This window comes from Rhododendron vialii, chromosome 5a (assembly GCF_030253575.1).
Source record: "Rhododendron vialii isolate Sample 1 chromosome 5a, ASM3025357v1".
NCBI classification, from domain to species: Eukaryota; Viridiplantae; Streptophyta; class Magnoliopsida; order Ericales; family Ericaceae; genus Rhododendron; species Rhododendron vialii.
In genome coordinates, this window is record NC_080561.1 from 8012171 (window position 1) to 8030000 (window position 17830).

Below are 17830 nucleotides of genomic sequence, written 5' to 3' on the forward strand. Positions count from 1 at the left end.
CCAAATAGCCAACCACCTGGAAACCATACATACAGGGGAAAAATTATTAGGAGCTCCTCGGCTAGAGTCACGTAATCTTTAGAGACTTTTTTTTCCACCGCACATTAACGTAGGTTTCGTCACGAATTCTATGACTCAAACATGAATATAGAGTAACGAAGAGTCTTGAAACATCACTGATCACTCATAAAAGGGGCACTTTATGAGCGCGGGCAAAGAAACCAAAATATGCCGGAGAGAAGACTGTGCTTGCCTGGCGAGCAGCATCTCCGCAAAGCGGTATCGAGCGGTCGATTTCGCTATTCATTTCGGAACGGACGGTTCGAATTGAATCTGAACGCATACAAATCTGAACCGTCCATTACTTAATTAGGATCAAAGTCACCGATTGTCGAGACAAACGACCAAATCAGCCACTCTATACCCACTTTGCATGGTGCAAATTGATCCGAACACCTCGTTAAAAAACAAAACAAAACCTTGCACCACACACACATCACAGTGAGTGATCACACATAGTGGAGGAGTCTATGTACGTTGACTTGGTTTTGGATTCCCCATTGGTTCATGAGAATTTCTATTCCTAGACCACGACGCGGCTACACGTGGCGGGTACGTTTAAAGTAGTGTGCACCGTCGAGCACCAGATATTCCCTTCCTGTCGTTTCCTACTTTCCTGTGATGTTTACCTTTCCTCTTTTTCTCTCCTCCAAGCTTCTCTTCGCAGTTGGTGGCCAAGGGGTCTTTCTCCTCTGTGGTGCCTCCCCACGACAAGTCAAGACCCCCCAAAACACTTCTCTCTCTCTCTCTCTCTCTCTCTCTCTCATTCTTGTCTCTATACAAACATCTGAGCAGGATACGGATGCACGATTGTATCGATAAGCTACTGAATTCTGATCTAATCGGACACTAGAAGATGGATTTGGCGAAGAGAGATGAGTAAGGAGAGAGAGACACACACACACACGGTTAGAGTAAAAGTTTGAAATTATGCGAACTCTCTGCGACGTCTGTGAGAGCGCCGCCGCGATCCTCTTCTGCGCCGCGGACGAGGCCGCTCTTTGCCATTCCTGCGACGAGAAGGTATCCAAACTCGATCGAATCCTTTGACTCGTATGTGTATATACATATATATATATATATACATACTATATTTATTTATTTATTTATTTATATGAAGCGTAGTTGTCTAGTAGGTAAGATAATGCGCTCGTGTGAGCAAGAGTGCGAGGGCCAGAGTCTTTTGAAATTATTCTTAATTACTAAAATTTGTGAGAGCTAGAATTGAGTGTGCGAGCGGAGGGCTTAGTGTAGTGTTGTAAAAGTCGTCCGCCTAGGCCGACTAGTCCCTACCTAGGCGCTAGGCGGTGGTCCAACGCTCAGATTATGCATGACTAGTGGGTGCCTAGTCCCCGCCTAGGCGCTAGGCTGCTGATTAGTCGGCGCCTAGGTGCCCCTTTCTGCTTGACTAGCGCCTAGCAGTTTTTAGAACATTTGCCGTAGTGTAGGTGTAGATACGGCCTAGTTATTATCTTAGATGATATAGTAAATGGTTTGCAGTGTATTGGTAACATTTTTCATTGAGTAAAACTGGAATGGATCTATGAAGTGTTCGTAGTGAAGTCGTGAATTGGAAGATGAACTGTGTTGGCTTTTCCTAGTGTTTCTGTTTAAAGATAGTGGTAGAAGAAAGTGAGAACATTGGTTCCTTAGGTGCAAATTTCTAGGAGCGGTGGAGAAGCAATTAGCTAGTTTGCAAGTTTTGGGATTTATTTATTTTTACTTTTTACTCCCTCTGTCGCGATTTGTTTGTCTCTTTTCACTATTTGGGACCTCTTATAAAATTGTCTATATGTTTCAATTTATAATGTTTTTTTTATATATAATATGGATCTTGTTTGATAGATCTCAATTAGATTTAAAATATAATGTTTTCAAAATTATGTAAAACATTATAGATTGTGAGATATAGATAATTTTTAAAAAGGCACGTATGTCGAAATTGGACAAACAAATTGGGACGGAGAGAGTAGTTTATAACTCAAGTTCCAGATCAGCTTACGCGCACCTCGACTAATCCATATCCATATGGACCGGCCCCACAAGAGTTGATAACATTAGCACATGAGAGGTTTCGAATCTTGACATTAGGACAGAGCAAACCTCCTAGTCTCAGGCCTCGACCTCAAGGCCAACCCATTGGGGTTAAGTGTTGGGAAAATTTTCCATTGGTGCAAAGTCATTTCATGGTTTTTTGCCTTGGATGTATGCAAACGTTACTTCAGTTGATGCAGGTTGCATCAACTGTTTTAACTTTTTTCGGAATATATTTTGTCCATGTATTTTGTCTCACTGTGTGGTGTGCCTGCAATCGCCTTCTCTCCCTCAGTGTTCACGCACGAGCATACACAACTCAATTTTGAAGTTCCATCACAAGTCTTACCATTCGGTTAAATGTGGACTACTATGGTCCATTCATACTGTTGTTCATTCATGTTTTCTCATGCTTGTGTTTGTTAGTTGAAACCATGTTCTTGTTAGTTCTCCATCCTGTCTGTGAGTCACTTTCAATTGCTGTCAAAGTCCTGCCAAAGGTCAATTCCTTGGTCTTAGTTGCATGTTGTTTGGAAAACACAGACACAGACACATCTGTACAAATAACAAGATTCATTTATAGCAAGGATCGGCCTAAACTTGGAAGACCCATTTTGCCATGAGATTAAAGATGGTAGCTGGTAGCTTGATGAGACTAACTTTATTAATGTTCTGTGGTTGTAAGATGAATATCTGGTCTATGAATCAGTAATTGATTATTGCTAGTAATTACTTCCATAATCAGAATGATTCGTATGAAGGCACAACAAGGAGGAAAATGTGGGTATTTCTATTTCCACTGGGACATATAATTCATGCATAAGTACATACTTAAGTATGTGACTATTGACTACTCTACTCACTGCTACTTTGATAATGCTTTCGTAATTTTGCTTTCTAAGTGAAGGTTTGAGACTGGTATTTTCATAAAAAGATTTATGACTATTAAGTAGCAGAGCGTTATATTTCCTCCATCAGGTTCTATTTCCTAAATTTTGAGGGAGTACCACTTTTGGCGCCTCCCACTCCCCCAATTGTGTTATGACCCTTGTTTTCATTCTAGTCCAGCCGCCGTCTTCTGTGATTAATCAAAGTCAGAACTCAATGTCTATCATTTGTCAGTCATATGTTCGAGTTTCAAAGAAGGTTTGATGATTGTGCAGGATTAGGGCGTTTGGAAATTTGTCGGGGAGCGTGAGGAGGAGGATTGTCATGGACATGATTACTTATTATGAGCGTCCTTGATTTTGAGCTCATAAAGGAAGTGCTTATTATAAGTGCCCTTCTTCCTAGTACCATTACTAAGTTCTAGCTTTTTTTAAATGCCACCTAGTCTATGCTCTACATACTCTTCCCCGTAAGTATCCTCAATGTGGGTGACGCCATGGGTTTTCTTATCAATTTTGAGTTCTAGGCTTTGAAGCTTGTGCTTGCGACCACAGGGAATGCAATGGAGCTAGAGGGAGGTTTGTTTTACGAAGGGTTTTGGCGTTAGGACGGCCGACCTTTAGAGTTTGTTTGGTTTTGGTTATCACTAAACGCTAGTTTAGACTAGAAATGATTTAAAAGAAAATTTAACTAAAGGCGAGGTCTAGGGGTTCAACCTATCCACAACTTAAGTTATTCAATTGTTCTCAAAGATAACTCAAGTGATCAATTGGTACCTATAACACACAAAACCCTTTTCCTTTTCTCTTGATCCTTGGTCGTCCCAAATGCCCTTTCATGCTTCTTCAAATGACTTTTTGGACTTGAGAGGGGACCTCCTTGGTGCCTCAAGACCTCGGCTATTCCCGGGAGCTATCCACAGCTTCCAAGTACACCTTATTTCCATGATTAACCTGTAAACACTAAAAACACACATTTCGCGCAATATCAATATAATCAAGCGAGTATAAGCGTGTACCCATTTATTTACACTATTGTGGGCTTATCAATTGTTTCAACTCGCCTCATACTCGTTACGTGTTTTAGATATGAGTGAAATCTCATGCAACTCAACTCCAGAGTCTCGGTGTGTGATGCCTTCTACAAGCTCCTGCAGAAAAAAGGGGGAGATTGGTGTTCTCAATTGAAACACAATGGGATATGGAATTGAGATTTGAGACTTCGTGGTGGAAATGAAAAGGCTTTGCTGTACCATATGTCTGGTGCAGGAGACACATAGGGCCCCTCACAACTAGTTTAGATAACGTTTTTTTTTTTTTTTTTTCAGGAATCGATAGCAAAACACGTAATACAAAATGCTATTTGTGTGTGAAGGCATGATAGTTATGGTTTATGCCTTGACAAATCATTGTCAAATATTTTCCACTGCAAGTAGCTTAATTGTGGAAGGTATTGTTGCTGCTTTATTCACATGTATTTTTTTAATCACCCCTGACAAGTGTTAGGAAATTCTTTGCAAAGTGTTCACAATTGCTTTCCTCACAAGGTTCTCCATGGTGGTTTGCTTGCCATTGAAACCTGTGAAGTTGTATCATTTAGACTTTAGTTGTTGGCGTTGCAGGTACATATGTGTAATAAGCTTGCCAGTCGGCATGTGCGGGTTGGGCTTGCTGAGCCTAGTGTTGTTCCCCGCTGTGATATATGTGAAAATGCACCAGGTATGTCGTCTACTTTCGCTTCAACTTTTTATGTATTGTATTCTTTATTAAGGTCAGCAATTTTTCCTCTTCCTTGTATGTAGCTTTCTTTTACTGTGAGATAGATGGTAGTTCCCTTTGCCTGCAATGTGATATGATTGTACATGTTGGAGGTAAAAGAACCCACGGAAGATACCTGGTACTCAGGCAACGTGTTGAGGTTTGTGATTGCATAATTGTTCACGTTTTTCTTGTGGTGTTGCGTATAACTGTGATAATGCCTCCTGTAATTTGGATTATCCTTGGACGTGCCGTGTAGTTCCCAGGGGATAAACCCAGCCGCATTGATGAGCTAGGTTTGCAACCCGCCGAACTGGGTGAGATGAGGAGAAATCAGCCCCATAAGCCTAGGATGACTGAGAACCATCAAAATCACGTAGCGTCTAGCGTTCTGATGTTAGTGGCTAATACGGATGGTGGCAGCAAAATGGACACTAAAATGATTGATCTAAATTCTAATCCCCAGCGTATGCACGGGCAGTCTTCAAATAATCAGGTAGACATTACTCCAATATCCACTTTTTTCCATTTTTCTTTGGTATAGGATTCCGTTTGGGTGCTCACCGTTTGATTGGGCTTTTTGCTTGAAAAATGAGCACTAGAGTTTTGATTGAATGGCCTAGTGATTTGATTAGTATAATACTGCTTCTATATTTAAGGAACAAGGGATGGATGGTCTAAACGGGGACAATCATGAATCTGCAAGTGTGGTTCCTGTTGGACCATTTAAAAGAGAGTTTGAAAAGTGATTCAGGTATATTCTATTTCTAAGACAGTACTACTGTTGTTTACCTTCTGATTTCTCCTTTTCTTGCCTTGTTGATTATTTATATGGTCTTGCATACGTGTTATTAAGTATTAACTTTACCTTGTGTGGCCTCATGTTGGTTCGGCTTAGCAGTTGGAAATTGTTCATCGCTGCTCTGTCCAAAGAATGCTAGTGCCTAGTAGACTATTTCTATTTTGATTTTTGGCAACATGTCAGGCTGTATACTTGCACCGCAATAGAAAGGGCAAGGTGGAAAATGCATGGGATGTGGTTCTAAGGTTATATCTGAGGTGCAAAAGGATTGATATGTTACAATGTCAAGAAGCCTCGTAAATTTCCCATTTTTTTCTGAGTCACTTTGTTAACTAGAGATGAAATGGTATCAAAGGAACCTATAAGGCATGAGACAATACATAATTGTTACGATATCATTGTTGGAGTTTTGTTGACATTTGCTTCAAACGTTGGTGTTAATTTGTTAATTTTTGTACTTGTGTTGCTGTTTTTTGTTTCTCAACCCATCATTTCGCGGATTAGCTCATGTATTAGTTTTGCACTCGTAGACCTCGCGCATTTCATTCCAACATTGAGTCTTTTTATCCCACTATGTGATGCAGATGTTCTCGCCCCCTAGAGAAGTTTCACGTCGTCATGATATTTAAGCTGTCCTTTCTGTGCATAACGAAAGTCGGTCAGAAGAAAATAATTTGTTATCCCTGGCCAACAGATGGAATGTTTCGTGCCTTCGGAATCAGGATTTCTGGAAGTAAAGCTAGTACAGTTTCTTACACTGTTCGATTCATGCTATTTCCTTGAAATCTTGTAATTGAACTCCTCACCTTTGTGAAGTTGAACCTGAAGGCATCCTGTAAAGAGTTGGTTATGGGCACCTGTAGTTTTATTTTAGGGAAAACTGAATGCTCCGAGAGTTTAATTTGTATTTTAGTGATCGAATTCACGTCTACTTACAAGTTCCTCCTGTGGTTTCCGAGTCTTACATGCATTAATTCCGCTGCCTACCTGTAGTACGCTCTTTGTGATCGCGGCTCATGATTCAATTGCCCTGTGTTACAAAGGTATTCATGTCTTGATATGTTGTTTGCTCAATAATATCGGGAAAAGTATCGTTTTTTTGCTTCGTATTCTGTTTTAGGAGATGGGGCGGGTGACTGTTTAAAGTTTCGAACTAATTTCGAAGCATAGCGTTAATGAGCTTGAAGTTCTTTGAGTTTAGACAGTGAACACAATAACAGGAAGAACAATGAGGCTATTTGTCTCGAAACTTTTATGGGTAATCTTTTACCAAAATGACGCGACAATGACATTCTTAGAAACAAAAGACGTTTGGAAGGTCAATTACTATTTCAGGGTGATAGGCTTACAAATCAATCACATCATCGTGTATGCGCTTGGGATATGCAAATTTCTGCTTATCTAGCAATTTACCCAGGTTAGAATGCTTTGGAAAACACAGTAATCGAAAGTACCCGAGGCACAGCATGCTCCTGTGTCCATTACTAGGAAACGGGGACTCTGTTGTGCCAGCCTTAACAACTTGATTAACAGCTCTAAAAAAATCAAGTCGATCGGACATATGTAACTTAGAAAGTGAACCACGTTTTATGCAGTAAATGAATAACAAATACTAATAGAACACATATTTTGGTTTGTTTACTAAGCTACTGATGTCCAATCGACTTGGTCATTGTCGGGGCCGTTAAACGCGTCGACCTCTACAAAGTGAATGGTTCGGAACATGTTTTTGAGCTCGGAACAAGGGCTGTATCGCCAGCAAAGCAGGCCCTGTGTCTCCTTATTACTAAACGCCTAAATGTACATGTAATGACCAAATCAAAGTCTCCATTTTCACATTCATCACAAAAAATGTCAGAAGTCTTCCAAGGGTATGTTTTGTAAGTCATATGCAATATGACAAAAAATGAGTAGCTATAAGAGGCGGCCCAAGTATTAGGCCATTAAGACTATCGCCTAGGACTTCTAATTTGGATATGCCTCACTTTTATACATGCGTGTGTTTGTATAGTACTATATTTGACTTTTCAAAAATCATTTCAATTGATTAAAAAAAAGAAGAAGCTTCATTTAGGTAAAAGACCTTCTAAAAAAAGAGCTTTTTGTCAAGACCTGTCGGTTTATAAGATTAACCTCTCTTATAATTCACATTTTATATATAAAATACTACTATAATTCAATCTATACACTAGAGACTAAGAATTTCACGAGTAATAACCTTCCCAATTTCAAATAAAAAAACAAAATATATCAGTTTAAAATGTTTTAACATCAATAGAACTCTTAAAAGGCTCACACTCATATTTTTTTTTAAGCCTTCAACGAGTTTGGGCCACCCCTGATAGCTATAGATTATCAGAGGGTGGAAACAGACAAATGCTTTGTTGGATTGGCATTTTGAAAAAAAAAATTCTAACTCAAAAAACACTCATTACTCTTACTTCCAATCATTACTTTCGTTTCTCTCTCCGCTCATCACCTTTATTTCCAATCATTATTCTCATTTCTCTTTCTATATCTCTCCACTCATCAAAAATACTCAAAAATTCATCCAAAGACAGCAAAAAAAATACTCAAAAATTCATCCAAAGACAGAAAAAAAGTTACTAATACCTAAAAGATAACGAGAGAGGCAACCAAAATGGAATAGTGAGAGAAATTATTCAGAACCTCATGAGATGAGAAAGGAGAGAGACAGCACATACGTTTTCCAAATTAAAAATCTAGAGGGGGCAAAAATTTCCGTTGCCGGGACTTGAACCCGGGTCTCTCGGGTGAGAGCCGAGTATCCTAACCAACTAGACTACAACGGAGTATATGTTATCATACTCGAATTGATTAAAATATAACACATAAATATTCACACCCTAAGTCTTTTTTCCTATTTTATTTTATTTTGATTTTGATTATATCAAAAATATTATAACCACACCCATTTACACACTCACATTCACAACAATAAGTCTGCCCACACAAATCTGTCGTAAACAGATACACAAATAATTCGAGCGATTCATTAAATTTAAAACATTTTTTCAAGAGCCCAAGTCAAAAAAGTTGCTCAATCCGATACTTATAGATGCTCAATCCAATTATCTAACTTTTCATTTAGGTTTAGGATCGATTGTTTGTGTGGGACCTTTAATAGACCCCATATAACGATATGTGCACGATCTGTGCATGATAGATCTGTGTCAATAGCACAATTACACTCACAAGTGTGTGGACTCTACATATACTGCACACATTTAGTGTGGAGCCCACACCCTTATAAATATGAGTGTGTTGTAGGGTCCGTGTTGTAGAATCATAATATTTTTATATTCTTCTCAGGGTGCATAAAATGATTGTGGATCCACCGTAGGTTTATGTTTTAATGCTTCTTCACAGGTTTGGTTGGTACAGTATTTTTTACCCATTTTGTAACACTACAAATAAATAAATAAACACATTCGACCTTAACAATTGTCCAATGTCTACGAGCCTAATTTTTGAATCTGGCATTCAACTCCCACTCCCGTCACGTATCGTTTAATTTTTAGAAAACGGCTTATCCGCATTCCAAAGCAAAGGTAGGTTTGAATGTAGCGTTCAAAAGCGTTTTGAATGAATCAGATTTAATAAAAAGTATCCTACAAATAAGATAAGTATTCGTAAATTTAGATCATTGATTATTGAAATTAATGGCAGTGATTAAAATGCACTGGCTACTCTCCTTGTCCCTGCAGAGAAGCTGGTCAGACATTTCATCATCTATAGAAAAGCTTTTTGTGATTCAATCTTGGTCATCCATCTCAAAAATTAATGGTTTAAATTTGTCAGAATACAGAAAAGATTACAAAACGAAAGGGGTATAAACGAGCTGAGCAGAACGGAGCTTTGCAATATTTGAGCTCGGCTTGTTTACTAAACGATCTTGAAACTCGACTCGTTTTGTAAATGAGCCGAACCTGATTAATTTACTTAACAAGCCTCTTTAATCGAGCCGAGTATATAAAAACAAGCCAAACTTTTGCGAACCAAGCGTTTTAGTGTTGAGGTCAAAATTCGAGTTCAAACTCAGCTCGGTTGATTACTAAAAGAATCGAGTTGAATCTTAACGAACAAAGTCAATTTTCACCCAAAAAAAAAAACACGAACAGAGCCATATGATCGGTTCATTTGCAACCCTGCTTGAAAAACCGAAACAGTAGTTACTTCGTCCAGGTATAACCGGGGCCGGGCTCTTTTATCTTTACCCTAGATTTAGACACAACAGCTGCCTTATCCACACTCTCTCTCTCTCTCTCTCTCTCTCGTTACTCTGCATCTACACAAGATCAAGGACTTCCATTACCAGGCGCCATACCAGGTTTCTCCTTCTCTCTCTCTCTCTACGTTCTTGTATTTTGGTATGTGCATTCATTGGCTTGACTGAATCGGAGGATTATTGACCTTGATCCGTTTTCGTGTGGTGCCCTAACGATCGTTCCGTGTTAATAATCGAATGCGTTTACACATACATATACCGTGCACGTGGTTTAATTCACTGGTTGCGATCGATTTTGTGTACAATTTTACCCGGAAGTTTTAAACTAGGGTTTCCCATCGCGAGCGAGTTAACCCTCCCCGACTTAACCCATCCGAGACCAATTTCGTATAAATAGGCCGAAAAAGAAAGAATTTGTATGTACTGAAGTTGTTGTTGTTGAACCGATAGACATGCCTTTATGAATTAAGCTATTTAATGCCTCGGAATCACTGAATAATAACCTTTTTTAATGCTAATAATAAGTGGTAAAGAGATATTTGCGATATAGTCAGCAGAACAATCACTCGTTCGGTTGCGATCTTTCCAAAATTGCAATTGCGACAGATAAGTTATGGCCGATTTGACAAGCAAGTAGACTAATAGATATATCAGATCTTTTTTATTTATCCAACAAAAAGCAAATTTGCGTGGAGTCCTTTTAATGAACGAAAGCCGAAGCATTGAAAAGCCTACTGAGCTCGAGGCATGTAATGATACAAAGTGTCGGGAGCATTGACTCAGCTAGAACGTGTTTGAGTTTCCTGAAAAGCAAAGGTATATCGGATGTGTCTTATTATCCAATGAAAAGCAAAGGTATGTGGAGTCCTTTCAATGAACAAAGCCACAGCATTATATATACAAACTTTATTTGAAAGAAAAACCTACAGAGCTACAAGGTATGTAGACGCCTTTTAAAATTGAGTCATTTATTGTTTTGGAATCACTGGATAATAAACTATTTTAATGCTAATAAGTGATAAAGAGGTAATTACAATATAGTGAGTGGAACAATCACTCATTTGTTGCGATCTTTCCAAAATTGAAATTGCAACAGCTAACGTTACGGCCAATTTTACAAGCAAGTAGACTAATAGATATATCAGATCCGTCGTATTTATCCAACGAAAAGCAAACGTATGTGGAGTCCTTTTAATGAACAGAGCCGAAGCATTAAATAGACAAACATGATTTGAAAGTAAAGCCCACCGGGCGCAAGGCTTGTAATGATACAGAGTGTCGGGATCATTGACTCAGCTCAACCAATGTGTTTGAGCTTCTTGACAGAGTGTCAGGGACATTTATGTTTTTCCCTTTGTAGAGGGTAGATTCATGAATCGGGATATGCCAATATGTGGAAGATAGGTGCTTTGTTTGTCATGTTGAGTAATCAGGCACAATGTTCTAAATAAAACAAGGAATTAATCGGCGATTAATCGCTGGTAGGGCCTATCCGATTAGGTCCAACTAACGATTAATCGCCGATTACTAATTAATATGCATCGATTAATCACTTGAAGGTGGCCAACCGCCCGACTAGTACCTAGCACTTTTAGAACGTTGATCAGCCATCAAGGAGGACAATGACAATCTGCTCTCTTCAGTAAAATGAAAAGATTTTTGGTTCTTGTTACCCATCTTGAGAGGTGTCTACACTCTACAGGATGTCCAAGGTTCTACAATTGCATCACGATTGATGTCGTACTCAGCTCTGAGTATGTACTATGTAGTATACTGTGGTTGAGTGTGTACAGCGGTTGTTGATGAACATATCGATGAGTGCACGTGACCCTAGTTCGGGTCCAAGTTGGTGTGATTGTGTTGAGTGGAGATTGCTGGTGAAACTTTTATTTTGAGGTGCCATTTCTATCCATAAACTCTGTAATATTTCTCTTGCCAGAGTTTGTGGAAAGTATTTAGTTGAGAAATTTGAATCCTCCATTTTGATACTAAGACTGGGCTTGTTGTGTGGACCAGGTCATGTTTTTCCCATTATTTTGGTTTTTGTCTATATCATCATATTTGAATCTAGTTCTCTCTTTAGCTTTTCTCGAATTCTGTAATCCAAAGCTTCTTTCATTGCATGATTGTTTTTGTTTTCTATGGTTTTTTTGCATGGAGAAGGATGTACTGATATAGGTTGTGGCTCCATCTGGTGGATGATATCCTCGAAGTTGAAGTATGTTGTTCTATGTAGTCATAAGTATTAGCTTGATAGTTGTTTTAGGGCTGTAACTGTGAGCAAGGGATGATAAGTTCTTACCAAGGATGTATTTGAGAAACTGGGGTCTTTTCAACTCAGGGATCTCTTGCTGCTAAGAGAGTGAAATAATTGACGTGAAGTGGTTTGGTATTTGAAAGTGTCTGTCCTTTAATGTTGGGATACTGGTGTTTGTATCTGAAGAGGACTGTAGGGTTTCTTGTGGACTCATGGATTTGGTTGGCTGTGGTTGTGTTGTGGACAGGGAGGCATCGGCTGTGGTGGTGGTGGGTGGTGTTTTTTTGCAGATTGGTGACACTTGTTTCTATTGGTCTGGTTTAACATGAGTTCAGACAGCATGAGTAGGAGCAGGAGCCGGAGCAGGAGCAGGAGCCCAGTGGATCGCAAGATCCGTACTAGTCGGTATTCCCACCGTGATGCACCTTACAGAAGGGAACGCGGGGGTTTCAGGTGGTCTTGGTTTCCATCATTTATTAGTTGTTCTTTTTGTCCATTTGACTAAATTTTTGTATAGATATTCCAGTTGGGGAAGCGCTTCTCTATGATTTTGTCTGTGAGGATCTTTGAAGTTGAAGTCTCCTAGTTTTGCTTCTTTTGTTCATCGCTAAGTTAGGTGGACTTGAACTAGAGTCTCTTCGTTGGGGAATGCGAGCCTAATTTGCGTGGTGTTCGCTAGGGCCAATCTCTTAGTGTTGCTTTTAGATACGTAATTTGCTCCTTTCTATTTGGCTTTCGGTTTTGGGCTTAGATACGTAACTGGAGTGCCTTGTTTAGAAAGAATGCTTGAAGGGGATAGTGTGGCTATGACAGTCCTTTAAATGCTATGTTGTTAGGCAATCTGGATATTGCACGGCTGTTAACATCTTTCATCCTTTATCGAAACAGTGTTCAACCGAATAGAAACCAACTGGGAATGCGTGTGTGGTATTGTCTTGGTTGGATATCCTAGTGTTTAGATATCTTAATGTTTTGCACTATCAATCTGGATCTTGAATCCCTTAGTCATGGTATTGCACCTGAATCTTTTACCAAATTGATCGTCTCGCTCATACAGTGCTGGCAGTCGTGGTACTAAATTTGTCCCATTGGGAGGGGGTTTGGGCTGTTGTTAAGTAGATGGTGTTCTCATCCTATGATTGTCCCTTATCTTCACTTGTCACATGCTGTAAGGGAAAAAATGTTTCTTTTATTCTGCTTCCATCATACTGGAGTTGGGCCTTACGCGCTACTGCTTATTACCCTCTTCCAAGAGTGAGATTCACCCAGAGCCCACGGAGAAGGAAGGACAGACAGACCTAGACAGGAAGTTTTTAAAACCTATGTTCTGCAGTATCTGGAGAATCACATCCTAACTAGTTTGCAAATTTTTCGTTCTTGAGATGTAAGGTTTTGTGATACCTATTGATTTCTCTGGAGTAACAATTGTTGTCTGATCCATTCCAGCCAGAACAATCTCTGCAAGAACTGCAAACGGCCAGGTCATTATGCCAGAGAATGCCCGAATGTGGCAATTTGTCACAATTGTGGTCTGCCAGGGTAAGATTCCTCCTATGTACTACTCTTTGGTAATCCAATGGTTATCTGTCCAGTACTAGTTGCAAAGTTGTATTTTCTAGATATGCATTTCCTATTTTATCATTGCCTTGTAATGAATTTCCTAGTTTTTGTTGGTTTTGTGTGTGTAGCAGTTCTACTATGTGGCTTTTGAAAAATCTGGTTACTCCTTGCACTAAATTCACCCTTGGCTCTCGTTGTTTTTGTTGCCTTAAGGGCCTTAGTTCAATCACCCCTGGTTATGTTGGCAATTCCTACGTATCAAAAACGTGCTGTCGTACAGTGGCTTAAACTTTTTACTTTTTGATTAGTACTTAGAGTAACTGTACAGCTTGTGGCATGATTTGGAGTATGTAAATGGGCGCACTCGTGTATCTCATCATATTCCTTTCCTGGGTAGTCGACAGTCAACTTGTTAGTTTTCTTCACTAGGCACGCGTCATATGTTTGGCTACTTCTACGTTGATTTCGACTATAAGAGTGTAAGCCTAATGTATCCAGGAAGTTTGATATGCCTCTTAAATCATTTGCTGTTGAGTTTGATTGCTGCCTTGAGCTGGCAATTGGTTAGAGCTTGGTGAATTGACTCATTGTTGTTGAAATTATCAATTTTATACTATGAAGTCCGTGTTAACCATGCATTGCAAACCACAGGCATATTGCATCCGAATGCTCCACAAAATCACTCTGTTGGAACTGCCGAGAGCCTGGTCACATGGCCGGCAGCTGTCCAAATGAGGGCATCTGCCACACCTGTGGTAAGGCGGGTCACCACGCAAGAGACTGTTCAACTCCCCCAATGCCACCTGGCGACCTGAGGCTGTGCAACAACTGCTTCAAGCAAGGCCACATTCTGGCGGAATGTACTAACGAAAAGGCGTGCAAGAACTGTAGGAAGACAGGTCACCTTGCACGCGATTGCTCCAACGAACCTGTTTGCAACTTGTGTAATGTGGTTGGCCACCTGGCAAGAGCATGCCCAAAGGCCAATGAAATCGAGGAGAGAGGTGGCGGAGCACGTGGTGGTGGTGGTGGTGGTTATAGAGACATTATATGCCGGAGTTGCCATCAACCGGGTCATATGAGCCGGGATTGTCCTGGCCCTTTGATGATCTGTCACAATTGTGGGGGAAGAGGACACATTGCTTACGAGTGTCCCTCTGGTAGGTTCATGGATCGCTACCCCTCCGGGAGGTTTATGGATCGCTTTCCCAGGAGATATTGATGGCTGAAACTATTATTATGAAGCTTTTTCAATTGAAGGTGACATTTGGTTATTTGGTGATTACAATAACTGCAGGCTTGTTTGGTTTGTCGTAAAATTGTCAAAATCGTAACTTGAATATCGCGACTAGAGTTTCCTAGATCTTGGATTAATGTTTAGAACTGTTATGCCAGATATATTTTTGTTGATTTCGAATTGAAGCATCTACTCCTTACTGTGAATGGTCGTGTTTGCATCTGAACAGCATGGTTCATATCTTGCAGTTGAATGAGAATGTGTCTGGCTTTGTGGTACCACATGGGAAGATGGAAGTTTGATCCCTAGCCGCACCGTTTGTGTCTTTTTTAAATGTTATTTTTGGGATTCTCAGTCCTTTAATTATTCCCTCATAAAATTTTGAATTCTGGGTGTTAATATGAAAGGCTTTTGAGCATCTCAAACCTGAAGTTTTTTATTTTGCTCGCTATATTATTGATATGTCAGATGTCGCCACAATGGTGATACCGAGATTTAACAAGATTTGGAAAAAGAAAATTAACACGAACTATATTTTCTAGTCCCGTAAGGATAGAGAGAATTCAAACCAGATTTCTCATGGGTTCTCTCTGTTTCGTTCAAAAAATGTATGTGCTTTGATGTTTCCTACTGGGTTGCAGTGCTTTTTACTTGGTTTGGTACAATCCTAGTAGGAAAAGGAGGGAAATGGATACTCAATGTAAAGTGAGAAAAGAGCTCTCTCTCTCTCTCTCTCTCTCTCTCTCTCCACACCATGTTGCGTAGATCCCACCCTCTTGGGGCTTCTGTTTATGACACCAAATTCTTTGTACTCATTGTATGTCTGTCCCATGTCCCGTGTCTAGAGATTCTCACTTGGTTCAATTGGCTATGTATATACATGGAAGCATTGGAAGGGAGAGAAATTAGTACACAAAGGCTTCGGTGACCCGGCCTGTTGGAACATTTCCAAAATATTTAATGAATATTAAATGTAAATATTGGTGAATGGTTTTAATCCAAGAGGCGTGACTATTCAGGTTAAATGAATAGACGTGAATATTGGATTTGAGCACAAAAGGTGTGTCTATTCAGGTTAAATGAATAGACATTACCAGACCAAAAAGTGTGACCATTGGGGTAGAATAAATAGACATGACTATTATAAATAGATATGATTATTGCATTTAATCAAAGAGGTGTAATCTTTGACCAACGGTTGCAATCTATGCCTATAAAAGGCAAATGGTTCTACCAATTGAAATGATGAAGAAAATCAAAATCATTCTAATAGTTAATTCTCTCTAGAATTATCTCCTACGATTATACTTAAGGGCCTCGCAAAATCCAAAGATGGTCGGGTCTCTCTTCGTTTGTGCATAACGCAGTTAGACAATAGTTGGAGATTGGGCTTCAATTTATCTTGGAGGCGGCTTTGCTGTAACCCGGTGCACACCGAATTCTCTTGAATTGGTGGGGGCGAATATCGTCTTAAGGACAGCGACATAGTAACATGACTTGAAGCATCTCTGTTTATCCACTTTCATCGACTACAACGAATTTTGCACCAACACAGCCTTCGGCTAATTGGTTAGGAAATTGGATGCAAGCTTGGTACATTACATGTATCTGTGGACTCTGGTCCATTTGGCTTTGCCAGAAATAGGAAAGTCTTTTGATGCACAAAGCTCCTCTCCTTATCAGATTTTCGCTCAAGGTAATAGCTTTGATTCATAAATGCTTCTCATCTTCAAGTACGTAGTATTGCGATTTCCAATTAACAATTGACATCTAAAACAAGCTCACACCAAAGTAATAGCTATGTGACAATTACATTATTTCAGAGGGGCATTCCTGCAAACTGGTTCACAAAGTAGGAAAAACAATACAAAAACGATACAATAATAGGTGGCTGAACTCATCCTGTTTGGCGAACCAACCACCCGGAGTTTTAAATGGCGTTCAGAAACTATGAAGTGACATCTTCATGGCGATATTTTCAACAGTCGTGCAACGGGATCCTTAGGATTTAGATCATGTTTTCTTCCTGTAAAAATAGTAAGAAGAGAGATCATTTCAAGAAAGATCCTCCCTAGTTGGTTTAGTCTTTTATTTCCTGTCATCATTTTTCTTGAAACTAAGCGGAACTTATTGGCTTGATTGTTTTGCGACTGTCCTTATGAGGCGGAAAAAGTTTTTGAAAAGCAATCACTAAAGTTCCAATTTTAAGAACTCTCAGAAAACCATTTCTGCTCAAAACTGAATAAGATATGACAACTATGTCTATTTTTTCTTCTAGAACATTGGGAAAGTATTCTGAAAATCATTCTAAGTAAACAGCAACCAAACAAGGTTCATTTTCCAGATAATTGTTTTTACCAGTACAAGGAATTAATTTCTCCTGTGAAAAAAAAATACTTACACATATCTGTTGGTCGGTTTGCAGATAGGTATGCGAACAGTATGGCGAGAATAATGAAAAGTACGAAAATCTGCAATAAGACCAAAATGCCTCATCAGTTAAATATTATTTCACGCAAGATACAAGGAACGAAAATCAGCGCAAAAGCTCACCAGAGTCGAATTGTATCTGGGCTCGCTCTTGATTATGTAAGATTTCCTGGTGAATTAAAAAAAAAAAAAGGTCAGACATTGAGAAACCATAATCATTCATCACGGAAACTTAGTACGTTCAACAGACCTTTTAGTTAGGGTTCCCGACTCCCTGCAAGTTTTCTGAATTCCATCTATTCTGCTCAATGTCTTTGTAGCATTTGGATCATCCTTGTCAACCTATGAACAAAGCAAGCACTTAAATATATGGACATTTGGATCACTCTTTGTCAACCTATGAACGTAGCAAGTTCTTAATATATATGGAAATATCCAAACTTATGAACAAAATCAAAAGAAAAGCTAGGCTTTGACGTGAAAATTCCCCATTTCTAAACAAAAGGTTGCTCATAAAAATAAATAATCCAAATGTCTGTAAGTTGGGAAATGAGAT

General features: G+C 39.4%; 3 protein-coding genes and 1 non-coding gene across 10 annotated transcripts in view; 2 read left to right on the plus strand and 2 right to left on the minus strand.

The window, feature by feature from the left end:
- Nucleotides 1-689: 689 nt before the first annotated feature.
- Nucleotides 690-6472, plus strand: LOC131325144 (B-box zinc finger protein 19). Of its 4 annotated transcripts, none has more exons than XM_058357227.1 (6): nucleotides 690-1083; nucleotides 4604-4700; nucleotides 4784-4899; nucleotides 4999-5235; nucleotides 5399-5493; nucleotides 6126-6472. In XM_058357227.1, the coding sequence occupies exons 1-5, from the start codon at nucleotides 991-993 to the stop codon at nucleotides 5486-5488; spliced, it is 633 nt and encodes a 210-aa protein (XP_058213210.1). In that variant the 5' UTR covers nucleotides 690-990; the 3' UTR covers nucleotides 5489-5493; nucleotides 6126-6472. The 4 variants fall into 4 exon arrangements, with proteins under 4 accessions (XP_058213210.1, XP_058213209.1, XP_058213208.1 ...); XM_058357226.1 differs by lacking the exon at nucleotides 6126-6472 and adding an exon at nucleotides 5641-5996; XM_058357225.1 differs by lacking the exon at nucleotides 6126-6472 and adding an exon at nucleotides 5725-5996.
- A 1809-nt stretch (nucleotides 6473-8281) lies between these two features.
- Nucleotides 8282-8354, minus strand: TRNAE-CUC (transfer RNA glutamic acid (anticodon CUC)). Its single transcript has one exon. It is a non-coding gene; the product is annotated as a tRNA-Glu (tRNA).
- Nucleotides 8355-9723: 1369 nt separating this feature from the next.
- On the plus strand, nucleotides 9724-15050 carry LOC131325149 (zinc finger protein GIS2-like). 3 transcript variants are annotated; one of them, XM_058357235.1, is made up of 5 exons: nucleotides 9727-9892; nucleotides 11954-12008; nucleotides 12295-12500; nucleotides 13494-13586; nucleotides 14259-15050. In XM_058357235.1, the coding sequence occupies exons 3-5, from the start codon at nucleotides 12373-12375 to the stop codon at nucleotides 14827-14829; spliced, it is 792 nt and encodes a 263-aa protein (XP_058213218.1). In that variant the 5' UTR covers nucleotides 9727-9892; nucleotides 11954-12008; nucleotides 12295-12372; the 3' UTR covers nucleotides 14830-15050. The 3 variants fall into 3 exon arrangements, with proteins under 3 accessions (XP_058213217.1, XP_058213218.1, XP_058213219.1); XM_058357236.1 differs by lacking the exon at nucleotides 11954-12008 and adding an exon at nucleotides 11493-11686 and having other exon boundaries at nucleotides 9746-9892; XM_058357234.1 differs by lacking the exon at nucleotides 11954-12008 and having other exon boundaries at nucleotides 9724-9892.
- Nucleotides 15051-16528: 1478 nt separating this feature from the next.
- Nucleotides 16529-17830, minus strand: part of LOC131325150 (squalene synthase 2) — a 9376-nt gene continuing 8074 nt past the window's right edge. The window contains exons 12-15 of one of the 2 annotated variants that reach the window (XM_058357238.1): nucleotides 17525-17616; nucleotides 17398-17443; nucleotides 17246-17315; nucleotides 16529-16870 (exon numbers count right to left, since the gene is read on the minus strand). In XM_058357238.1, coding sequence (XP_058213221.1) covers nucleotides 16869-16870; nucleotides 17246-17315; nucleotides 17398-17443; nucleotides 17525-17616 — 210 coding nt within the window. In that variant the 3' untranslated portion in view covers nucleotides 16529-16868. Of the gene's footprint in view, nucleotides 16871-16930; nucleotides 17316-17397; nucleotides 17444-17524; nucleotides 17617-17830 lie in introns of those variants that run through there. The other variant, XM_058357237.1, reaches the window with a different exon arrangement.

Excerpts from the sequence above, each read along its gene's own strand:
- LOC131325144 (XM_058357227.1), top strand. The coding sequence starts at position 991 with ATGCGAACTCTCTGCGACGTCTGTGAGAGCGCCGCCGCGATCCTCTTC. Across the intron at positions 1,084-4,603 it reads GCCATTCCTGCGACGAGAAG|GTACATATGTGTAATAAGCT; the intron begins GTATCCAAACTC and ends TTGGCGTTGCAG. Across the intron at positions 4,900-4,998 it reads TACTCAGGCAACGTGTTGAG|TTCCCAGGGGATAAACCCAG; the intron begins GTTTGTGATTGC and ends CGTGCCGTGTAG.
- LOC131325149 (XM_058357234.1), top strand. The coding sequence starts at position 12,373 with ATGAGTTCAGACAGCATGAGTAGGAGCAGGAGCCGGAGCAGGAGCAGG. Across the intron at positions 12,501-13,493 it reads AGGGAACGCGGGGGTTTCAG|CCAGAACAATCTCTGCAAGA; the intron begins GTGGTCTTGGTT and ends GATCCATTCCAG. Across the intron at positions 13,587-14,258 it reads CACAATTGTGGTCTGCCAGG|GCATATTGCATCCGAATGCT; the intron begins GTAAGATTCCTC and ends TGCAAACCACAG.